The 24,745-nt window shown below is 51.2% G+C and overlaps 2 protein-coding genes across 5 annotated transcripts; both read right to left on the reverse strand.

Moving 5' to 3' along the window:
• Positions 1–242: 242 nt before the first annotated feature.
• CUNH1orf74 (chromosome unknown C1orf74 homolog) lies at positions 243–1,846 on the reverse strand. The gene has a single exon (XM_005082849.4). The coding sequence runs from the start codon at positions 1,126–1,128 to the stop codon at positions 337–339; it is 792 nt and encodes a 263-aa protein (XP_005082906.1). The 5' UTR covers positions 1,129–1,846; the 3' UTR covers positions 243–336.
• A 4,234-nt stretch (positions 1,847–6,080) lies between these two features.
• Positions 6,081–24,112, reverse strand: Irf6 (interferon regulatory factor 6). 4 transcript variants are annotated; one of them, XM_005082850.4, is made up of 8 exons: positions 23,955–24,112; positions 19,772–19,948; positions 14,831–15,035; positions 13,744–13,872; positions 10,153–10,311; positions 8,048–8,440; positions 7,263–7,381; positions 6,081–6,666 (listed from the first exon to the last, which is right to left on the reverse strand). In XM_005082850.4, the coding sequence occupies exons 2-8, from the start codon at positions 19,943–19,945 to the stop codon at positions 6,442–6,444; spliced, it is 1,404 nt and encodes a 467-aa protein (XP_005082907.1). In that variant the 5' UTR covers positions 19,946–19,948; positions 23,955–24,112; the 3' UTR covers positions 6,081–6,441. The 4 variants fall into 4 exon arrangements, with proteins under 4 accessions (XP_005082907.1, XP_021090245.1, XP_012978099.1 ...); XM_021234586.2 differs by lacking the exon at positions 23,955–24,112 and adding an exon at positions 23,901–23,924; XM_013122645.3 differs by lacking the exon at positions 23,955–24,112 and adding an exon at positions 23,095–23,345.
• Positions 24,113–24,745: the final 633 nt, after the last annotated feature.

The following is a 24,745-nucleotide window of genomic DNA, read 5'->3' on the forward strand; positions in this document are numbered from 1 at the left end:
CAGCCTACAGGCACAACCCCCTGGAACCAAGGTAACAAAGAGATCCCTAAGAGAGACACTCACGGGAAGGGATCTGCCTAGGGAAGGGAAAAAGACAAGATCTCCTGAGTCAATTGGGAATTTGGGGGTGGGGGATAGGGAGAAGGGCTGAAGGGGAGAGGGGAGGAGAGAAGGGCAGTGGGGAAAACCATGTAACTCAATAAAAAATATTTATAAAGAAAATATATAAAAACATATTGAAATAAAGGGTGCAATGTATTTATTTTTTAATGATAGTGACTGAAATCTTCCACGCAGAGAAAAGCATTCACCTTCTCAACAGGCAGAGGAGCTAAGTCAGAGGGCCACAGCGGGCAGTGTGACTATCTCAGAAGAGACACTGAGGTCACCAAAGTCATTCTGAGTCCTAAATCGGGTTCTGAGCTCCTTCTCCCAGGTGCTTAGGGAGTCCTTCAGGGCTGGGAACAAACTCTCTGGGACACTAAAGGAGTAGAGCAGAACTGGAGGTTGACCGGGCAGCCATGAAATCTGGACAGTGAACACCCGCAAGGGGGTCATGGCTAGACAGTTGCCATCTTCGTGTTTCGGGTGAAACGTGTAAGAGACAGGATAGCCCAGGAGTATCCCAAACACGGTGCAGAGATTCCAATCCGAGGAGCACAGCTTGCTGCGGGAGACTCCCAGAGACACTTGCCTCCGCAGTCCTTGAAGATGTGTGACGATCTCGGTTACGAGGGACTTCAAGCCCTGGAGCTGCTCCAGCGAACAGACAGAAGGACGAGGCCGGGTGCGGGACACATCCACTAGAGCGGTGGTGCCGAGCAGCACCTGCTCCAAATGCCGACAGGCGTGCTCAAGGCTGACAACGAGGTTATTCTCCCCAATCTCCAGGACGTGAAGTCCCGAAGTCAGGACGCCCAGCTCCTGCAGCTCCTCCAGATAGCTCTGGAGCGCCGACCCGCCGGCCGAGTTGCAGTCGTAGAGGACAGCCGGCTTCAGCCCGCGGGCCACGGCCAGCACCTCTCCTGCCAGGCGAAGGCAGGCGGCGCGAGGCGGGCCCTTCCTCTTTCCCACGCCCAGGGTCTGCCTAGCGGCTGCCACCAGCAACTGGGGGCTCGGTGCCGGCATGAGAGATCTGGACGTGACGCGCAACGGGGCCCCGAGTCACAGCCCAGCTCCCAGCACTTGAGGAGGGGCCCAGAAAACAACATGGCAGGGGGGAAATAACTGGCACCTCGGGGCAGGGTCACCGGTGCTGCATACACCCCGTTTCCCCGGCCGGCTTCAGCTTCCCAGAACCGTGCTTCCTCCCGGCCACATTGACACGGTCCTCCGGCTGCGGTTCTAAGTTTGACCCCGGTGCTATTTTATGCTGCTATTTTATGCTCAGGAACGGGAGTCCCAGGCAAAAGAAAGTTCCGGCCATTTCTCCCCCCCCAAAACTGTCCGTCTGGAACAGAGCTCCGGGCTCCAAACGCCAAGCCTCCCACTGCCAGCTCCCCCTTAGGCTCCCGCAGCAGCCGGAGCAAAGCAACGTGAGCGAGGACTGCGGGGCCACCACCGCCTCGTCCCCCCAGCTCAGACACACGGGTAAGCCAGAGCGCTCTGACTCAGGACACGGGGGCTGGCACTTCCGCTGCAGGTTCCGGGGACGCAGGAAGTCCTTCCGGCTCCCTCCCTAGCAGCGTCCCGGGACGCAAATGACTGCACCGCGCGCCGCACGCAAAACTGCGAAAACCCCGCGGCTATGAGGAGGAAGCCGGAGGAAAGACCGCCTGACGCACACGCGGACCGCTCTTCACGCTGTCCTTCCGTGGCGTCACTCACAGCGCGGACGCCAGCCGGAACCATTGACGAAGCGGCGGGCGGGTGGGAGAGGGGGAAGTACGGCCGCCTTAGACCTGCCCCACCGGTAGAACTGAAGCCGGCCGGCTTGCCGGGCGGAAGTGGGAGGTCGTATCCGGGAACTGGTGCTGTTTGTCAGTCCGCGGAGTAGCCGGGACACCTCTCCTGTGGGCAGTGCTGTAAGGCTTTCACTTATTTATTTTTTAATGTCCATAACTCCTGGACGTGGCAGGTTGAATGCCAAGACCGTGGCTGTGCACCGCTTTTTTAAAATGTCTTACTGTGTGGGCGCGTACTACAGCGCGTGTCAGGTCTCGCTTCCACCTTCTAAGAGGAAACCCGCCGCTATTTTATTGTGTTATTTGACCCGGACAGCGTTTTGTGCAGCTGGGGCTGGCCCGGAACGGGACTCGTCACTCTGTTTTATGCCGTGTTTATGCAGGGACCGAGCTCTGGACTTGGTGCATGTTAGACCGACACGACCTGAACTCCCTCTGCAGCCCTGAGTGTTCGCTCTCAGTGCGCCTGGGCGCGAGGTAAATACTGCGTTACCCAGCACAGCAACCCCGTCTCACGGGGCTCAAGGCCCGGGAGTCCAGTTTGCTGATCATTTCATTTTAAGACATTCATCTTTATCTTTCATTCATATGTTCCTATGTGCGGGTGCCCAGGAAGCTAGAAAAAGGAGCAGGATCACCGGAAGTGACAAGTGTTGTGAGCTCCCCAACATGGGTTCCGGGAACCGAATTCAAAACTTTGGAAGAAAAGCAAACACTCCTACTCACCGAGTCCTCTCTATAGCCGCGCTGGTGTGTGTGTGTTTGAGATGATGTCATGCTATGTGCCCCTCAAACTTGGGATAGTCCTGCTGCCTCCACCACTAGAGTGCTGAAGTTAGAGTCTGTGCCACCATGCCACCAGTCAGGGGATTCAAATAAGAATTGAGGCTCAGGTGGTGGTGTGCCTATCCTTGGAACCAAAGTGCCACCATTTTCATGAGTTCAACTGTGTGGTCTTGTCCAACTAAACTTAACCGTTGACATTCCTTTATAGATATTCTGCCCTAACTGAATGTTGCCTCAAGGAGGTATATAGGCTGGGGAAAACTAGGGAGGGGAATGTCATCTAGGATACCATAGTAGAGTTAACATCCATAATGGGTGCAGAACCTCCAGCATAGCTGGGTTTTTGTTTGTTTTGAGACAGGGTTTCTGTGTGTTATAGCTCTGGCTGTCCTAGAACTCAACTTTGTAGACCAGGCTGGGCTCTGACTCAGGGAGATTCACCTGCCTCTGCCTCCGGAGTTCTGGGATTAAAGGCGTGCACCCAGCTTTAAGACCACCCACAATCCTGCCCATCACCCCTCACCCACTGCTCTGTAAGTAAGCCTAATGCACTCATTGGTTCCCCGGGGTTGATTTTAGTGGAACCATGTCCCCATCTGCCACTGGGACCTGAGGAAGGGAGGTAGATGTTGCCTTGCCCCTTCCCCCAGAGAAAAAATCTCACAACAGGCAGTTAGGAAGGACAAGTGTTCACATAAGAAATTAAAGCCTTTTAAACTACCAACGAGTTAACATGTATCTCTGTGAAGGGAAATCCTAAGAAAACTCTAGTCTGGAAAAAACAGTTCCAATTTATGAGCATCAGAATGAAGACCTGGAGTAGAGGCTGGCTCTATCTTGCTGGTACCTTCAGACAGAAAAGAACCAACAGTGAGTTAAAGACAGACAGTACATAAGGAAGACCACTTGTAGGGCCTGTCAGTCTAACATAGGTTCTGAGCCCAGAGGGAATCAGATCTAAAAACCAATACAACTAATACTCCAGCTTTATATTCTTTTCTTTCCCAAATTTATTTTATATCCCCTTGGTAGTTAGCAATGAATCTCCAGACTGGAAGACTTAGTTCATTTATTACAGCACAAATGTCTGAGACCACACTGTATCAGACATCGCTGAAGACCCGGCAGCAAATCCAAGACAAACAGTCATGTAGTACATAGATGGTGAGGAGTTTACACAGAACAAGGAAGTTTGGGATGCTATGGGAGCATACAGCCAGGGACTTAACTATGGGGAGGAGACCAGATATGACATTTGCCTTCCCAGTTTACCTGTAGCGGGTTCTTTTTAACTTTGAGTTAACCTAGAGTGCACTTGGAGGAGGAGGAGGAGGAGCAGCAGCAGCTAGGGAAAATCCTCCTCCCTTCTGAGTCTTGAGGGGAAGGCAAGGGAGAAGACAGCTAGGGAGTGAATGGAAGAGGCAGGACACTGAGCCCTAAGAAAGGATACCTAGTGTCTGTCACAACCAGGGAAAGCTTTGCTGGAGACGATCAAACAAGACCCCTGCATGTGCTCTCCCACCAGGGGAAGCTTTGCTGGAGATGATCAAAGAAGACCCCTGCATGTGCTCTCCCACCAGGGGAAGCTTTGCTGGAGATGATCAAACAAGACCCTGCATGTGCTCTGCTCTCCCAGCATTCTGCAAACCTGGACTGTCTAGTTGGGACCACACAAAATCGTTCCTCCTCCTAACACACTGCCTCCTAACATTACAGCCTCGTGCTGGAAGCTCGGCCCATGGCACTTCAGATCTTACGCTTCAACCTTCTCCACTGGTTCCCGTTAGCGGGCCTTCCCGGATGACCTGTCCCATTTCACCTGGCCCACAGCTGTCCTTCCACTTTCCCTATAGCGGGTCATTTTTAACTTGGAGCTCCCAGATTCCATGGAGCAGCCACCCCCTCAAGACTCTCTTCACCTCAACTCACCAAATGATGTTACTCCCATTTCCTCCAAAAGAGTAATAGTAAAGCTCCTATGCCTGGCATGATTCCCAGTCTGTAAATATCCAACGTTTAAACTTACATCTAAGCATCTCTTTTAAAGAACTTAGCATACAAAGAGTTTTACTCTGCCATTTTCTTACTTTGTGTATGTGTGCACAATTACACTTTGTTTTTATTCACACACGCATATCGACCACTTTTTTGGTTTTGTTTTTTTGGTTTTTTTTTTTTTTGAGATAACAGCCCTGGCTGTCCTAGAACTAGCTCTTGTAGACCAGGCTGGCCTCGAACTCACAGAGATCAGCCTGCCTCTGCCTACCAAGTGCCGGGATTAAAGGTGTGCACGCCACCACCATCAGGCTCTGCACTCAACCTTTCCTAACTCACCCAGACTTTTCTTAGTTCTGCTTTTAACAACCTCCTGAAAGAGTTTTAAACCAAAGCTCAAGCACCCTAAGTAAAACTCACTGTCACCCAAAAGCAAGCTGAGCTTCTAGACTTTAAATCCATCCCCCACTCTCAGTGGCTTGAAAAGCAGGAAGTGCTATTCTTCATTTAAGGTGAGCAGACGACACACACGGGCTTGGGCCCTGGTAACATGAAACAAATAAACACCAGCATTCAAGAAGACTGGAGCCTGTAACCGGAGGTATGCATCTGGCCTTTTGTCTGAGACTTGGAATTCAAATAAGAAGGTGCTGGGGCGGACACTCTGTGAGACACAACTGTGGTGCCCTGTGCCCCTCATCTCCATTGCTCACTGCAAGAGACAGAAGCAGGCTTGAGCCTCGCCTGGAAGAGCACTGCCCAGACCTCTGACATACGTCATACCTTATTCTTCCCAATTGGAAAAGCCCCAATGTCAGGGACAGCCTTATAAGTCTCTTAACCAAGAGCCGGCCCTTTTGCTGTCAGAGTGTACCCTAGATGCCCCCACTCCCTCCAGGTCATCCGCAGAAGGGGATGAGAATAAGGAGAGCTTCTACCCGGGGGGGGGGGGGTCCCCCATGTAGTCGCACACACTCACCCACCCCACAGAGAACACGGCCTGAGCGGTGACAAGATAAAACACCTGACAACCATTCTTTCGTGGAATCCCTAGGCTTTCCCTGTCACCAGCTTCCCCCTGACACCCACTTTTTATGAGCCTGAACTCCATGGGTTGGGTGACTTTCAGACTTTAGCACCCATTTCTATTTAGATATCAAACCGGTTCCTAGGCAACCAGTCAGCTCCTCTCTCTCTCTCTTACTTCCCCCAGCAGGGAGCCAACCGACTGTACTAGCAGAACAAGTCAAACAGAGTTCAATTCAGGGTAGATCAGTGCCCAAGGAACTTTGATGAAAACGGGGGGGTAGGGTATGTGGCCTGAGAACAATGCGGAAGGGTCCTGCTCCAGGCAGTTTTGTCTCACACAAGTAGAGGAAGGTACTCAAGTCAGAGTTTTAAGGCTGAGTGCAGCTGGACGTCATCCCAAACCTTATTTATTTACAAGTGAGACATCTGAAGCCCTCAAGCTAAAGGGACCTGCCTCCCGGAAGCACAGCTGCAGCTACAACTCTGGCGTCCCAAATCAAATCTCCTACACCCACTGTGGAAGATCTAAAAGGAACCCCTCAGAGGGGTGGCATCTTGATAAGTTAAAGAGCAATTTTCAAAACTAAGAATATTTGGAAAGTCACAGACCTCTAAGGATGTCAGAGAAAGGAGACTTAAAAAGTTGGTTAAGTGTGAATTAAAAAAAAAATCTGTATGTACAATATAAAAAAGAGAGAGGAGAGAAGAGGACACACCGCCGTCAGGATCACTGGGCAGGCAGGGCAGGGGGCAGCTGCATGCTAGGGGCAGGTTGCATGGGCTGCCAGCTCTCCTGGGTTTGAAGGATGCGGTACAGCTGCTTGAGCTGGGCGACGATGTTATCTTTGATGTCTGGAGTGGAGATCTGCAGCCGAACGCTGCCACTGTCAAAGGACCGGGTGAAATCACCGGAAAACATCTCGTAAATCATCCGAGCCACCACTGGAATGACCTGTTCAGGCAAGAGCACACAAGTTTCCCCTGAAGAATGGGTATGTTTAAGTAGCGGAGGAGCCCTGACATTGATGAAGAACTCCCCACCCAAACATATAGGTACTGGTGAAGAGCTATGGTTTCACTAGTCAAGATTCGCCTTAGAAGCTGGTTAATCTAAGGTAAGGAACCTGAAGGTAGCGTCATTCCACATGCCTAGCCAGACGACTTCTTAGCAAAACTGTGAATCAAGCGACATCCACGACCTATCTTGGTGCACAGTTCAAGTAGACTTGCTACCATCCCCAGAACATGGCTAAACATCTTACAAAGATGACCAACACTTTTCATAAGGTGAAGGAAAAATGTTACATCTCATAAGGTGTTAGCAAGACCCTAACACCAGCAGGAGAGTGAAAGGCCAAGTACCCATTAAATTGTTCACCCATGATAAGAATGTGGTATTAACCAGCACAGTCCTACGCTGCAAAGCTGAAGTCCCCTGCCTCTCTGAGGGCGTCAAAATACACATGCAACCCTAGATGCTCAGCCAGGACCCATCCCAGATGAGGGTTAACGCAAACAAGAGTTGCTGGTACGATCTTATCCCCTCACCTGAACCAAGATGAGCTTCCTCTCCAGGGGCTTCCCATCCGGCCACTCTTCCCCGAAGCATAAGTAGATCTCAAAGGGTGGCTGCTTTTCTATCTGTCCTTTCTGGTGGGCAATGAGCTCTGCAGAAGATGAGAAAGCACTTGCGGATTGTTCTCTATCCGTGTCAGTAAAAATCATCTTTCATGCAGCCCGGTACTGTAGCCGCAAGCTACACGTGGCTATTAGTTTTAAATAAGTAACTCCTTGGTCATATCAGTCGCATTTACATGCTGTCCAGACGTGTGTGACCAATGGGTACCAAACTGGACAGGACAAAAATGTAACTTTTCTATCATTTCAGAGGGTTCTACTGGACATTGAGGATACAGGCTCGGGATTCAAACCATAAATTTATAAAACTCAATGCTTTCCCTAAATTTTGCTTCCTTAAATTAGCCACCCAGATATTTCCTGAAAGAAGAGTGTGAGCTTTGCTGACAACGATGAACAAAGTGAACTTTCCAGAGTGACAGATAACCTAACATTTGGGAGTGGGGGGAGGGTGTCCCGGCAGGACTGCTTCTTCTGTTCCCAAAGAAGCCATCACCAACCTCAAAACCCCTTCCACGTGGACAGCCTTGGAGTGCACCTCTCTCTGTGACTGCTTAGAACCTAACTTAGAACCAGGGCTCTCTTGTCCCTTGACTTTTGGCTATACCAAATAAGTTTAGGGGAGGAGGGAGGAGGAAGAAGGAAGATCTCCAGGGGGGCATCTCCCTGTATCAGTCTTCTAAAAACAGACTCACCACTCAGGAATGTTTCCAGACAAAACAACTTGACCTTCTTCTGCCTCTCAATCAGGTTAGGAGCAGCAAGTGAGGGGGCGCACGGCCCGGACCAATACACTTTGCACTGGCACAGCCTGATGGCGTAAATGGCGTGCCCGCTGACCTCCAGGATCAGTCCCCTGTCCATGACATCCAACAGCTTACTGGTGAACAGCTTCTGCTTCTCATTAGTGATATGCTCTGGACCCGGGAACTTGACCTGCTCCAGGCTGACAGGACCAAAGAGCTCCTCCTGGTCGGGCATGGGGCCCAGGTCCCCATAGAAGAGCCGGCAGCCCTGAGGATTGCTCACCGTCATGGTTTGCCCATACTCCTTCCCACGGTACTGAAACTTGATGTCCAAGTCAGTCACTGCAAGGTGAGAGGTGACAGTGAGTCCAGTTGCTCAGCTTTGTCTGTCCATCCCTAACCCATGTGAGTCCACCAAGATCAAGCCATCTTTCAACCAGCTTTCAGGAAGGCCACTGTCAGAGCGATCCTTCCTGCAATAAAGGGAGATGTCAACACACTCCGGATTGGCCACACAAAAGGACGCCTTGTAGCTGAGCGTAAGGCCCTGCTGCATTCCCTGCCCAGCTGCCACACCCTCAGGGCTGGAATCTAACCCCACACACCCAGGTCACATCACATTAAAGATACATTGGCAACATTTGAGGGGGAGTAGGTAGCTACTGGCCACATGTGTCTACCGAGCACACGTGTTACTAATGTGACCAAGTATCTATTTGACATCAATTAATTTAAATTAATAATCACATGCAGCTAGTGGCTACTGTATTATGAAGCATGGGGGGAAATGGCGTTTATTGAACAGACAGAAAATGATCATACCATCATATCTCCAGAGAATGGGCAACAGAAGGAGCTAAAAACTAAAAAGTGTCTGGTTTGGGGGGCTGGAGAGATGGCTCAGCGGTTAAGAGCACTGACTGCTCTTCCAGAGGTCCTAAGTTCAGTTCCCAGCAACCATATGGTGGCTCACAACCATCTGAAATACATGCAGGTAGAACACTATATACATAATAAATAAATCTTTAAAAAAAAAGAGTCTGGTTTGCATTTTCACTTTTTTTTCTGAGACAGGGTCTCAGGTAACCCAAACTAGACTTGAACTCAACTAGTTAGCAAAGAATGGCCTTGAACTCAATTCCCCCTACTTATAGCTCCTGAGTGCTAGGATTACAAATGTATGTCACCTTATCTCGTTTAATTTAGTTCTGGGAATCAAAACCAGGGCTTCCTGCACCGCAGGCAAGCACTCTACCAACTGGAGAAACAAGAAGAAATGCCAAGCCATCCTTCTGAGAAATCATGTATGTTCGTACACACCCTGAACCTGTTCCACGTGTACTATATAAAAGAAGGAGTACATTCTCACTCAGCAAGTCTCCACCGCCCCTGACATGCCCTACCAAAGCTACTCAGCCTCCGAACGAAGAGTTTAGGTTCATGCCCCATCATGTAGAAAAAGATGACAGGGCAGTGAGGTTGATTCTTCACCAAGATAAACGGGTACCCAATTCAGAGAGTCCCTACAGTCCCTCAGAGTCAAGAGCCTTGGGTGACCAAGCCCACGGCCTAGTTACTGCCCTGTCTCACAGCACCTTGTCACTAAAGCCTCAAATCAGAGCAACAGTAATTGGCCCGAAGCTCTTAACAATCAGAACAGCTACGTGGGCAAAAAGGGACGGGCCAGCGTTTCTTCACTTCCCCCGGTAAGTCATCTGACAGCCCACAAGCACACACTAAGAGCACACGGGGTTGCACAGGTAGCTATTCTAGACACAGCAAAAATGAAGGCAGAAGAGATCTGGGGGTGTGACTCAGCAGCGCGGCGCCTGCCTGAATGCAAGAAGCTCTAGTTTGGGGGTGTGGGAGGTGTGGGAGGGAGAACTGTGGTTGGAATGTAAAGTGAAATAAAAAAAATGAAAAGAAAAAGAAGACGCTCTAGTCTGATTCCTTGCTCTCCAGGAAAAGGACAGAGAAGGAACCGCGGGACACAAGAGAGGACAGATGATGTAATAAGAGATGGAGACCCAACAGTAAAAGGCAGGCTCCCTTACTGGGGAGAGAGCTGATCCACAGCTCTGGAGAACTGTAGAACGGCTGGATGGGTGCCTGGGGTACTTCCATCTCCAGAGGTTCTGTTTTGGTCCACACGGATTCAGGGCTGCAGTTGCCCACGCTGCAGTTGCCCACGCTGGCTGGAGCCATGGGAGAGCCTAGAACAGAAGACAGTGAGTGAGCACCAAGGGGCTCAGTATCCCCCCCCGTCCGTCCGAGGAGCGGAGAACAGGTAAGGTCAGCAGACAGGAGCCACTGAACCATAACCTGCTGTGATCTCCCAGCCTAGCACAGATCCCATGACTCATGACTCAGTGGTTATCACAGCTCCTGCCTCCTAGCCATTTTATTTCCCCATAAACCCATGGCTCTTTGTTTGCTAAAGATCAGATGGAGACAAGGGAGCTTAGTCTGGAGATCGAATTGGAAAGGCATGACTGAAAGGTGCTCTGCTACTTAATCTGTGCACAGCGGCTCAATGTCTTTATAAGGGGAGCACTGCACACACAGTGTGTTCACAGCAGCTCAATGTCTTCATAAGGGGAGCACTGCACAGTGTTCACAGTGACTCAATGTCTTCATAAAGGGAGCACTGCACCGTGTGTACAGGTGACTCAGGTATCCTAAGGGAAGTGCCACTGACTCAGCCAGCTGGCTTCAAGTGAGTGTCAATGCACAGTCTCTGTACAACACGAAGTTCTAGTAAAACAAATGCACTTTACAGTCACCAACTGTCTTAAAAAGAGGGCTAGATAGATAGTTCAGTCGCTGAGAAGCACTTGCTTCCCAGCCTGACAACCTGAGTTCAGTCCCCAGACCCAAGTGACTCCTGCTAGTAGTCCTCTGACCTTCCCGTGTGTGTGTGTGTGTGTGTGTGCTCGCGTGTGTGTGAGTCCACACACAGTAAATAAATATGTAAGAAAACATTAAAATGTCAGGAAGTAGGGCTGGATAGATGGCTCAGTGGTTAAGAGCACTGTCTGCTCTTCCAGAGGATACGATTTCAATTCCTAGTATCCACACAGCGCTCACAACTGTCTGTGACTCCAGTTCTGGGGGATCCAACACCCTCTCCTGGCCCCCACAAGCACTAGGTCCACGTGTGGTACACAGGCATGCCATTAAAACACCAACAAACATAAAATTTAAAAATTAAAAGTAAGGTTTTGAAAAAAATGGCTGGAAAGCATCAATGTTTAATATCCTGGCTAGATTTGTCTGTATCAATCACTGGATAAGCTGGAAGGCTCAGGGACAGGATGCAAGGAAGGCCTTTCTATTGACTATGCCCTTATACTAGTATAAACTGTAAAGCACGTGAAAGCGCTACTCATTCAACCAAATCCAATCACAACTTTTCAAGGACGAGAATGAAAACCCTAGGCTTTGGCAGGTTCAGTGGTGTCCATCTGTAGTCCCCGCACCTAGGAGCTGCCCCAGAAGGAGCACTTGTCGCAAGCCACTCTGGACCACTTCTGAAAACAAAAGGAAAGGAAAACCCCAGTCCCACTTCCTGCTGCCTTCAGTGCTGGCTTGCCCAGAGCTCACAGGCTCCACCTAGGCCTCACCTCTTAGGTCTTCCTCAGCTCTGCAATCAGGGGCCGATGTTCTTTGACCCTTTGCGTTTAAGTATGACACCATCTTACATTTCTGTTTTTAATGTGTGTCCTACAGTTTTCCCAGAAGGCCTCTAGGTGGCCTCAAACATGAGGAAACACAGAATGAGCCTTAAAGAAGAAGTCAGGACACTGGAAATAGATCACAGCCTTTCAAGGGAGGGCAAAAGAATGAGCCAGCCAAGAACCTGGGACAGTGCCCCACATTCCCAACTCTTTTTAACTGGCTTGTTTGTTTGAATTTTCGTTTTCTCTTTGTAAAGACAGGCTCTCAGCAGACCAGGCTAGACTCGAATCTGTAGTGATCCCCCTGTCTCCACCACCCAAACACAGGTGTCTCTGGCATTTTCTACCACACTCACTTCAGATAGATGCCCAACTCTAAAAACTTCACTAAGTGAGAACACAGCATGCGATAACACTGCCTAGAAGGTCTCCGTGGATTGTTTTTTTTTTCTTTTTAGAGATTTATTCTCATTATTTTTTAATTGTGTGTATGTGTGTGTGTCCAAGGAGGTCAGGGACACCAAATCCCCTGGAACCAGATGACTGTGAGCCAACCTGAAATGGGTTCTTAACTACAGAGTCACCTCTAAAATTCCCATGAAAGTTTTCTTTAATCCATCACTTGTTTGCAAAGGTCCAAAGGGCATCATCTTTAGCACCAGCACTGGGAGGCAGAGGCAGGTGGATCTCTGAGTTCCAGAGCAGCATGGTCTATAAATGGCAAGTTTAGGCCCGGGGGGGGGCGGACTACACATAGTACCCTGTCTGACACAAACAACAACAGAATAACCACACACAAAAAGAAGGAAGGGGAGCAGGATGAACATGAACAAACACTGCCATTTCCCAGTTCTAGGTGCAGAGCTAGAATAAGTGACCCCAGACCCTAAGACTGCATCTCTAGGTTTACCGAAATTCTCCAGGTAGCAAAAGTCATGTCATCTCACCCACCCACAGCAGGCAGAGCTAGCAATGATAGCCAGTCATTCAACTAGCATCTCCACGGGCAGATGCAGTAAGGAGGCCTCAGGAGGGCAACCCCCACGGCACCACAGGGATGCTCAGATGAGCATCTGCAGACTCAGACCCTGCTGCTACACCGCAGTCCCAACCTCTCCACGCGCCTGTCTCCTAGAGAGCTGAGCTTAAAGGTGCATGAGAGAAGCTGTTGCCAGGAGACCGTTTGGCAGGATTCAGGAAGGCCTGCTGTTCCTTCTTACCGCTCTTTTTTTTTTTTTAACTGGCCTAAGGCTGGGCATACTCTCCCTAACACACTGGGCTTTGTTACTCTTCCCTTAAAGTCCCTCATACTCCACCACGTGGCCGACCACCACGTTTGCTAAAAAAAATGCCAGCTCAACTCAAACAACATGGCTTTCTCTTGTCCATTTCCATCTTCCTCCTCCCGGCAGCTGTCATGTAGAGATGTGCAGCTTGACTGTCCAGGGAGTTTTCTTTAAAAGGCTAGGAAAACTGTCAAAAAGCTTTCAAAATCTAAAAACCCATGAAAGGAGACTCTTATAGGTAAACCCACAAGAGCCAAGTGCCTTCAGCTAGAGCCAAGTTTTCCATGACACGGCTTCGGCAGAGTGGATTTTGTTAAGGACATGACTCAGAATTCATGCAAGGGAAACTACTGGGAGTTCAACTGCAATTCATAAACGGGATATACCACTTAACCCCGAAGCAAACTTCCCAAATTTATCATTCGCTGGGAGTGAATTATGCCTTTTTATTGCTCCGAATTGGATGGTCTCTAGGACCCACCCTCCTGCATTGGAGTCACTGAGGCATCAGAGGTCTCCTGCCTGTGACTCTTGCTCACTAACACCCCAGCAGCCTGGCTGGGGTGCTCACCATTGCCCCCCACCCAGCAACGGTGGCTGATGGATGGGTCAGTGGTCCCAAGACCAAAAAAAGCCAGTTACATCTTCCTCACCCCTATGCACCACCGGCCGCCCCACTCACCATTGATGTTCAGGAAGGGGAAGGTGTCCTGGATGGGGACGTGGTGCTGCGACTGATCAAGCTCGTCCTCCTCCTCATCTTCATCCACGTCGTTATCTTTCTCATCCCAAGGAGCAGACCCCGTGGACCCTACCCATGACACAAGAGCCCAGTTTGTTTCGATGCCGTCTCAACAACTGACCCAGCACCCCGGCTACAGACACCTCAGGCTTCAGTATGCACCCACAAGCCCTAGCTGGTTCTAACTCCTTCTACAGAGTCTGAACTCAAGTTCTTATCTTGCCAAGATGGCCCCGAAGTTAAGAACACTGCCTGTTCTTCCTGAGGTCCTGAGTTCAATTCCTAGCAACTACATGAAAAGCTTGCAACCATCTATAATGAGATTTGGTGCCTTCTGGCATGCAGGTGTACTTGCAGATAGAACACTTAAATCTTAAAAAAAAAAAAAGGAGGAGGAGGAGAAGAAGAAGAAGAAGAAGAAGAAGAAGAAGAAGAAGAAGAAGAAGAAGAAGAAGAAGAAGAAATCTCTATACTTTACTATGGCTACACAGTAGCTTTCTACACATTAGCATCTCTTTTAAGGGCTCCATCTTCCTGAGCCACATACCAGGGACGCACAACCCTCCGTCATGCCAGAGCCTCCCTGGATGGCATCATGCACTGAGGACTGGGTGGCATGCTCTCAGCCAAGGTACTCTACAAACTAAACTATCATTCACCTAGCATCTATAGAGAACACGCTAGCTTTTACAGATCCTTTGAAGGAGACAGAATGAAGAGAGTTCGCATCTAGAAATGGAAGGAACAGAGACTCAGATGCCCAATAACGAAATTCAAGCTCAACCTAATAGAGGGATAAGAGCCAGGTTTGGAAGGCGAGCCCTCTAGCTCTTACTCCTTCACCCTCACATCCCCAAAGAGGCTGCCCCACCAGTGGAACTGTCCCCTCACCCGCTCGAAGCACTCACTTCGTAACTCCTTTACGCCCTCCGCTCTCAGAGCTCTTCCTCGGGACAGGTCTGATCTCAACCTGTCTCTCTCCACCTGTCTCTTCAAGAGCCCAACCCTGGGTCCATCCAGGCCTCACCTGGGTTAATGACAGAGCCCTGGGGCTGGGGGATGTCGCACACTTGGTAGATCTTCACAGGATTCATGGGCACTTCCTTGGTGCCATCATACATCAAGTTGAACTCCCGGCTTTTGTTGAGAGCGCAGCGGAGCTGAGCCTTCCATTTAGCAGGGTCAGGGTCGTCCACTCCTTCCTGGTACTTCCCAGTCTCCACAGCCCAAGCCTGAGGGATGAGGCAGCGTGAGTGCTGGCCGCGATGGGGAGCCACTGTCAAGCATGTATGCACGTAAGCGCCCCTTTCGCGCGCGCGCACACACACTGGCGCGCTCATCTGTGAGTGCTCTACAATCCCAACACCCAACTCAGAGGCTGCGGTGGATAAATACTGCCGTGAGGGCCAACCGAGGCAGGCCAAGGGGAAACTAAGCTGTGTGCAAACACAGCTCCGAAAGGGGCCTTAGTTCGGGCTTTAGGACCAGCACCTGTCCAAACAAAAGCTGAAACTGGAGCCTGGGCCTCGCTGTAGAGCAGGGCTTCAGACAACCTTTTCCTCCTCCTCTAACCCTCTTCTTCCTTCTTTTTCTCCTCCCTCCATCTGGTTTTTGTTTTTGGGGGGGTTTTGTTTATTTGTTTGTTTTTGAGGGTTTGTTTAAGACTTAATTTTCAGTTATGTCTATTTGGCACAGGGGTGTGTCCGTGTACATGCAGATGCCCTCTGATGCCAGAAGGGACTGCAGGAGGGATTCCCTGGAGCTGAAGTTACAGACCGTCGTGAAGAGCGTGGGTGCTGGGACCTGAACTAGGGCGCTCTGCAGAGCGGCATGCTCTCCTTGACGCTGAGCCATCTCCCCAGCTCCCGTCTCTTAAAAAAAAAAAAAAAAAAAAAAGACAAGATCTCACCGTGCAGCCCCACACTGGACTCAGCCCCGAGTCCCCCTTCCCGAGCCTCCACGGTGATGAATGTCAAGTGTGATCCACCTCGCCTGGCTCTCTTTTAAAACTTGGATATCTTACATAACAGTAAGTGTGACAAAAGGTAACAGCGATGACATGAAGATGTTCAGAAGCCAGGTATGGTGCTGTCTGTCTGTCTGTCTGTCTGTAATTCCAGCACTTAGGAGGCCAAAGCAGGATAGTGGGTGAGTTCAAGGCCAACCTGGCCTACGTATGAGACCTCAGTTCAGTAAAACGAAAGTCCTTCAGGAAGCATGGGCTGGAGTTCTGCTTGCCCGCAACCCCTACCTGCAGGCTTGGAGCTTTAACAAATTGACACACATCTCCTCCCCTTTCATGGGAATCCTCACGCAGTGGCCTGGTGGTGTGGCCTAAAAATCACTTGGAAGCTTCCTCTCTATGTTTCCGACGTAGGGACTCACAGACAAGAGGAAGGGGGCCATCTGCCCAGTGAGAAGAGGGGAAGCCAAAGCCACTGAGGAAAAGAGCAACAGACCCAGCCCCTCAGGAGTGTACCAGTTAGAGGCTACCCATTCTCCCTCAGGCCATTGCCCTCTGACCACTAAGCTTTCTTCATATTCTCAGCGCAGAAGAGACCTCACTAGAGGTCTGTCCCTCCAACAAGAGGAGCATACTAGCCTCTTCTTGTTTTTGATCTTCATGACATTTTATTTATTTTGTGTACATAGGTGGGAATTGGTTCTCTCCCTTCTATACCATTTGGGTCTTGGGGATGGAACTCAGGTCATGAGGCATAGTGTCACATGCCTCTTCCCTCTGAGACATCTTGCCAGCCCTTCCTGGACCTTTTCAAGTTGACAGGGCAGAGGACTTGTCCAAACTCTTTGCCAGAGAGGACTTTTTTATTTTTTCTTTTTGATTTCCTGAGACAGTCTCTCACTATGTAGCTCAGGCTAGCCTCAAAAATTGACAGCAACCCTCCTGCCTTAGCCTCCAGGGTACTGGGATTATAGACACGCACCACCATGCCAGACTTTTTCCTTAAGCTGAAACTGGACACCTGCACACCCTCTTTTGAGATCTCTGGTCTCCCTCAACTCCGCCCCGCAGCGCAGCAGAGTCCAGGGTTAATCTAGGTCCTCTTCCTCTTCCAACTCGGGCTTGCTTCCTGTAGCCCTGCTTCTCTGATTTGGCTCCCTCTGTGTGCTTCGCAGTGCAGGGCGAAGAATACCAGCAGAGCTGAGCTGCCCTGTGCGGCACAGCAGGCGCCAGGGTGTCTGAGGCTGGTCCCATCTACCTGACTCCCAGAGGGAGTCTCAGTTCCACCGTGCACAGCATCTGAGACGCACGCCTGCCGTTACCTGGAGGGCCTGCCTTACGGCCTCCCCTGTCCCCTGGGTTTGTCACCCCTCAGTTCATGCTGGCTCAGGCTCCACCCTATCCACACTGACTGACTCCACCCTATTATGCACACTCTGACTCCACCCTATCCACACTGACTGACTCCACCCTATTATGCACACTCTGACTCCACCCTATTCACACTGACTGACTCCACCCTATTATGCACACTGGCTCTGGCTCCACCCTATTATGCACACCAGCTGACTCTAGCTGCAGATTCTGGGAGAAGCCTGTCCATTCCTCCTTATACCCCCCCCCAAGCCCTGCTCCTTCACAGTAGCACTACGCTAACTGTGTCCCTCCCTGGTCCCAGCTTCCTTCCAGCTCTCAGCCAGCTCACGATAAAGCAGAGGACTGTACCCTTTGTAAGCACAACTTCAGCATCAAGAAGGGAGGGCCAGGGAGCGCCATGCGGGCAGATGCCCCCGGGTGATGTGAAGATCCTCTTTGTCCTCCTAAAATGGTTATCGTCTCTACATTTTCCTTCACAGATATTAACTTCCCTATAACACTGTAGACAGTAGACATTGTCTCTACAAATATCTTGATTTTTCACGGCAATTCTAAGAAGCGGACAGACCGGCTCCGCCCCAGCTTACCAAAGGGAAAACTTTTTGGTAAGAGGCTGCATGCTTTGCTCAAGACCTCCCACAGAGTGGGTGGTTATAGAAGTTGAGACAGGACAGTCCAGTCCCCACTCAGACTCAGAAGGGGGGGGAGGGAACAAAGACAGAGACACGGGATCAAATCCTGGAAATACCATTGATAGGCTGTGTAACTAGGGGATGTTACACCGCCCGGCTGACAGCATCTATACCGACAACATGGGGTGGGAGAAAGCCTTTCCTTGAAGCGACACTGCGAACATCGGCACTGCGAACATCGGCACCTATTCCGCGCTGATGCTTTAGCTTTGTATCTCACCAAATGTTCAACAGAGTATGGAATCAGTGACAGCATCCTCTCTCTTTCGACTACTCAGATGCTCCATCAGCATTCTACAGACAGACCCCCCACCCCCAGTGCAAAGCTTCCTCATACCCTCACGGGAGGGGATTGCAGGACCAGCCTCTTCTTGTAACCAACCAGACACTTCGATAGCAAACGAGACTCGGAGCAGGGCTGCGAGGGATGCCATCAGGGTCTAGGCAAGCTCATCCCTTTCTCAGTGCCAGCTCTGCCAGTGGGGGGCACTGGTCTGTGGATATTTTCTTTAACAGTTTCATAATATTCATATCTAAGCTAAGTATGTATCGTTTACACACTTTCAAGATACCCTCAAGCCAATTTCCTCTCTGCCTCTCCCCTCTACACCCGACACAGGCGGGAAATAGCATCGTCAAGACCCCTGGACCTGCCTTCTCTACCTTCTCCTGATGCCACAGTCAAGACCGGATCACAGCTCAGCCTTCCAGCTTATAGGCAAGGAAGACAGGACAAGCTCACTTCACATCTTGATCTGCAGGAGCTAAAGCCACCCCTAAGGTGGAAGGGAGAAGTTGGTCTAGAGCGGAAAGACGGCTCCTGGAATTGCAACCACAACGAAACCCTTCCAGTAACCCCTGCCCACCTACTTCTGTCTGAAGTCAAGTTACACTTAGACTTAGTAAAGTACGATGTGACTTAATCTCGACTTCAGTTAGCTACAGTGAGGATCGTAGAAGAATTGCTTTATATTTAACAGAGTGTAATTAGGGCTTGGGATATGTAGCCCGGTGGTAATGTGTATGCTTTGCCTGTACAAAGCCCTGGGCTTGATCCCTAGGAATGAAAAAGAAAAGGAATGAAAACAACGAGAAGAGTGTGGGGAGAGAAGGGGAGGAAAAAGGGGAGGAGAGGAGAAAGGGGGAGGGAGAAAGGAAGACACTTAAACAATAAAAATGCGAGGCTGGAGAGAAGGCTCGGCAGTTATGCACTGGTCTCGCAGAGGACCTGGGTTTGGTTCCCAGTGCGTTCTCACATCATCTGTAACTCTAGCTCCCAGGAACCAATGCTTCTAATCACCAAGGGCACTCACATGCACATACACACACAGACAGTACCCCCCCCACACACACATAATTAAAAATAAAAATCTTTAAAAAGGAGTAAAAATGTAAATCATGCACCTTTAATTTTCAAGCAGAGGATATTAGTGAGACAAAATATTTAAAACTGAAAGGATAGCTTCCTGGGTGAAGGTCTCTGCATTATCTTATAGGCTATGTACAAGCCCAATGACGACCAAATGCCCTGTCCTTGCCAAGTAAGCCATCCACAGGCCCAAGTACCTTTTTCTTCATGGCAAGAGTCCTGGCTGAGATGGTGGCTGACATTAGTTCCTTTGGAGAAGTCACATCCTACACTCCCTGGGAATTGAGCCCCCAACACACACACACACACACACACACACACACACACACACACACACACACACACCCCAGACCCACTGGGCTATGAACCCAGCATCTTCCAGACAATGGGAATATAAAAGACTTCAGCCTTATAGACACACCTTGAGGAAAGGAATCACAATTTGGGCATCTCGTTGTATAAATTCCACTGCGCCAGAATGCCAGAATAGACGAAGCAAAGAAGCCCAGAGTGGCCTCAGAGAACTGGAACGAAATCCAACTCAGATGGCAGGAGGAAGTTCTTTACCTTAAAAATGGTGTTTTCTTCCTCTTGTTGGGGGCTGTGCCGTGTGGCATGTTTCCAGGGGATTTGGAAGCGTTTGGAGTCTCTATGCAGCCAGATGAGACCAGGGTAGAGGCCACTGTCCACCTGGGCCACCAGCCAGGGCTTCAGCCGGACTCTTCGAGGGTGGAGGGCCATGATCTAGGAGAAGGGAGGATGGGAGAATAAGGTTAGCCACTGGGAACTTTCCCAGCCACCGTTCCCATGTGCGGCAGCTACAGTTTCACTAGATTACGGCAAAGAAATTAAATATGGCAATAGCCTGTGCCAGAAAGAGGAAAAGAAACGAGGTAAAAAGGGTTCTTTTGATTCTTATTGCAAAGCCATTTATACTTCATGCTCCAGCCAAATCAGACTTATCATGCGGGCAGATCGCATTTCTTCTATTTAAGTCCCTAAGTGCGGTAATGAAAAGGTGATGTCACCTGTGCTGGAGCAGAGCTCCCTGGGAGGTGGGGGGGAGCCTCAGCAAAGGAGCCATGATTGCTCTTTTCAACCTTGCCTCAGGAGAGGGAAGTAAAGCTTTAGAAACAGAAAGCGTATGGGCCAGAAGCCGAACGACAAGTCTTTCCAAGAAGACAATGGGAAAACAGTGAGATGCTTCCTTGAGAGAAGCAAGTGAGGGGCGGGCCCTGGTTCCAAAGTCCTCACTTACATGTGCCAGCAGGCAGTCCCAGCTCGGAAATCTGAAGAGCTGGGCCCAGACAGCCTTCCTTTCTCTTGGCTCCCAGCAAAAGGAGTCCCAGCTTGTCTCCAGTGCCTGAGGTACAGTTTGGGGACGCTTCGCAGAGGTGAGCCTAGTAAATCCTTAAGAAGCCCTCCAATAACCAAATTCATTGTCACGGCCAAGCCCTGTGTAGAGAGAGGCTGGCCTCACTTGGGTCTGTTTATCTCCCCATAGAGGCTGGAGGAAACCAACTGGTTCCAGGCGCCAGGCTGGGTAAAGTCTGCGATTGATTCTCCTAGAAACATGGACCGGCCTAGCAGATAACATTCTACCACAGCCAGCACTCACAGCCCAAAACAAAGGCCTGTGGATGCAGTGCCAGAGGGGAAAGTCGCTTGCTAGAAAACTGTCTGCTGATGGTGTCGAGTTTTTTTGGATGACATCAGGTGTGTTCAAAGCAGTATGGCCAAGGACTCTTCTGGTGTTTTAGTGCCCTTGTTTTGATTTACTTAAGACAGAAAGAGACACCTGGAAAAAGTAAGTCATTCCACAAATATTTGTTCACTAGCGGCCGTGCGCCAAGCACTGTGCTAATTACTAAGCATAGTTCAGTATTCCGTCCCTTCCTTCTTGAGGAAATCTACACTGGAACTATAAGCCCCATGACGGCCTGCAAATGCTACTACTTTCTTCACTCCAGATACCCCCTATCAGGGTCACAGTTCTGAAGCAAAGCCAGTTTAGCCGGCAGACGATTGCCTTCAAAGAATCCTAGCCATGGGTGAGCCTCTAACATCTCTTCTTTCCCTGGTCAAGTCCCCCACAAATACGACAAACTCAACCCAACTCAATTTCTGGCACTTTAAGAGCAAGGTAGGACTTGAGCCTTCTGACCCAATTAACAAGTCCTGCAACTGAAACCGTCCCCTTGGGAGCACAGCTTGCTGGGGCAGTTGAGCAGGGCATAGCACCTTCTAGAGCCCTTGTTCTTGGCCCTGGCTTGGGGTGCTTCTCAGGGCGGCTCATGGAACCAGTAAACCAGACAGAGCGCAGACACTGGATGGAAAGGGACTACAAGGCAGGAGGACTGGGGGACCAAGGCCAGACTGCATTACACAAGACCCCGCCTCAAAAAGAAATATTTTTAAAAGGAATCCATACCCCAATGGCAAGTGGCTGCCTCCTCCCCGGGTCCCATGACTGCCAGAAGATGAGACAAGGACAGGAGAGTCATAACAGTGGAAGGGACGGCAGACCAATCAACCTAGCTCTGGGCTCTGAGCAGCTGCACTGCTGTCCTGATAAAGCCCTGACTCTGGGTTTGTCACCTGTGTGAAATCCACCTCCTGTCTGGCCATGTACCTGAATGGCTTATTACAGTTGATTCACGGCCATCAAGGAAAAAAAAATGAAGGCAACCAGCCCACAACAGCAATCTGCACTAGCAAGACAAGATGAGCCACCCCTGGACACTGGCGACTAAGATCTGCATCCGGATTCTCCATGTTCCCCCCGGGTGGGACCACACACATGTACGGCCCCCTCAGCCTGCCCTCCTCTGCCCTACTTCCTTCTCTGCAACCCTCTGTGCCCTTTTAAAAATCACCCAAGAGATTCTCATCTGAGACTCCTAAAACAGGTATGGGGGAGGGTAAAAAACAGCCAAGATGTCGGAGAGGAAAAATACGGTTCATTAAACTAAACCTAGGGACTGTGAAGCCCACAACCGTGATGTCTCCACTCTGTAACACACACAGTCGGGGACTGGGGAAGACATTGAGACACACCACGGGCATATGCAGCGCTTTGTACACTTCTCCATATGCTTTTACATACATTGGCCGCATTATGTCTCGATTCCTAATTATTTTAAAGCTGCAGCAGCATTTTTTTTTCTTCTGTGTCACGGGACAACGACACTGTCTTCCACATCAACAAGGCTCTACAAGGTCACCTGCGTGCCCTCAGGATCCCAGGAGCGGTGTCAGCCCCATTTGACAGCTGAGCTAACTGAAGCACAGGGATGTTAAGCGTCCCCTACCTTACCTCTGGGTTATACCAAAGCCTGCCATTGTGCCCTGCACCCTAAGCCCCACCCCCACCCCCAACCCTTCTTCTACACGTAAGAAATCAAATCTAAACCAACAAGGACCTGGCAGAGGACCCACCACAATGCGACGAAGAGATTAAAGGCCCAGTCTTAAACACACCTCCGTCAGACCTCTCTCTAAACCTTCATGCCGCTGAGCCTGAACCCTGCCGGCCTCCAGCTGCCACCTGGAAAAGAAAGCCCTGTGCCTCTGGGTGGTAGGAACCATCCAAGTGACAAAGCCACCACCCACCTTCTCGCCGTGAGCAGACAGCAGGGGCACTTTCGGGCTCCTTGGGGCACTAACTGTCCTCAGGAAAGTTCCACCACTTCTGCAGCCCCTGCTGAGCCAGTTTCTGGGACCTCGGGGGACCTCAGGCTGCAAGGCTGTCGTGGCTTGGGCCGGTTCTCAAAGGCAGCTGTTGGGGCCGCCCTAGCTTCCCGTTCTTCCTGATGGGGAACTGAAATGCCAGCTCCCAGGATTTTAGCCATGTCTGGGGGTAAATTCTGGGCTTCTGGTCACATCCTCACCTCCCTCCTCCTTGCCGGGTTGGAGTTGGTAGATGACAGTGGGCCTGGTTGTAAGCCACCGTGCTGGCATGAGGGGCGCGCGCAGATCTAACTTCACCTATCCCTGCCCCAACACCTTCGTCCTCGTGGCTTCTCTGGCTTCCATCTCGACACCCACCAGGAGGACAGGGAAGGGCTGGTGACCACTTTGCCACCAAGCAGGCTCCTGGGAAACACAGCCGCCCAGGCCTCCCTTCCAGGCAAGTATGGAAGGCTTTCCCAGCACCGCCTCCAGCCCCTTCAGGCCAGGAGGGCCTCACCCCGCGGAGCTGAGCTGCCACGCCTGGCGCCACCCTCCCCAGCACCTAGTTTGGCTACCTGGAACTCCACCGACTTTGTGGCCCTGGCCCAGCGTGAAGAGTGCTAAGACACCGGGGAAAAGGAAAACAACTCCTCCAAAAGCCCTGGGTCATCCTTATCTCAGTTTCCCCTAAACCGCCACTAGGACCCAGGGCCTCAGGGCCTGGGAAGTCCCCTCTGGGACACAGGAGCCAGGCCACTGAGCAAGCTGGTTAAAACCGGAGGGGCTGGGGTGGGGGAATGCCTTCAGTCCGTGCAGCAACGGCGGAGCAGGCGGGGCGGAGAACGAGCTCATTCCGCGGGACGGCAAGGGTGTCCCCAGACGGTGTGAGATCAGGAGGGGCCCGGTGGCGCCCTAAGGCGACATGGACGAGGGTGCCCAGTACCCAGCTCGGTGCGCGACGCGCAACCGTCCGTCCCCAAGCCAGCTCCCCCGCCCACACCAACTCCAGTGGGCCCGGCCGCACCCGTCAGGTGTCTCTCCTCCCTCACGGTGGCCCTGCCGACGCCAGCGTCCCCACCTGGCCTCAGTCAGCGTCCAGGAGCAAGTGCACAGGGGTTCCCCCGACGGCTCGGCGCGGCTGGGAACCGCGGGCTCCTCGGCGGCCCGCACAGGCCCGCACCTGCCCACCTAGGTGCCCGGAGCTCAGCTCCTAGCCCAGGTCGCCGCGGCCCCTGGAGCCGTGTCTGGCCACGCCCTCCAGGTGTGGCCACATCCCCCGGAGATCAGGATTGGCGCATTGCAAGAAATCCGATACTCTGCGTTCTTGGGCCGCGGGCCCCGCCTTGCCTGTGTTCGTCACCCTACGCCCCTGCCACCGACCAAGGGAGCGGTGCCTGCGTGGGCCTCGCCCTGCGAGTGTCCCACGGTCCCGGGAGGGGACCCGGGAGGTCAGGGGGTCACGTGGAAGTAGGAGGCCGCCGGCCCTTCCATAGTAACCCTGTGCCAGAGGGTTTTGAGACGGGTCCCCCACAGCTGGCTCCGGGAACTTTGCCCGCGGACTGGGCTTTGAGAAGCTAGGTCAGGACCTGTCGTCAATGCGGCCCCCAGGACTGTCCGTGCAACCCCGGGTTCCGCCTTATTTTCTCACCTATGCAGACGCCACTGCGGTTTCCCCTTTTTCCATTCTCCATGAAGGGCTAGTTGAAATCACAGGCAGCTGTGGGGTTCAACCCCCCCAAATTTATCAGGCACTGGGGACTTGGGCTCAACTGTCTGGGCTTCCGTTTCTTTATTATTATTATTATTTATTTATTTATTTATTGTAGATTGGGATTGCCAAAGGTGCCTGCCTTGCGGGCGATGCGGGCA

Source organism: Mesocricetus auratus, unplaced genomic scaffold (assembly GCF_017639785.1).
Source record: "Mesocricetus auratus isolate SY011 unplaced genomic scaffold, BCM_Maur_2.0 Super-Scaffold_100676, whole genome shotgun sequence".
NCBI lineage: Eukaryota > Metazoa > Chordata > Mammalia > Rodentia > Cricetidae > Mesocricetus > Mesocricetus auratus.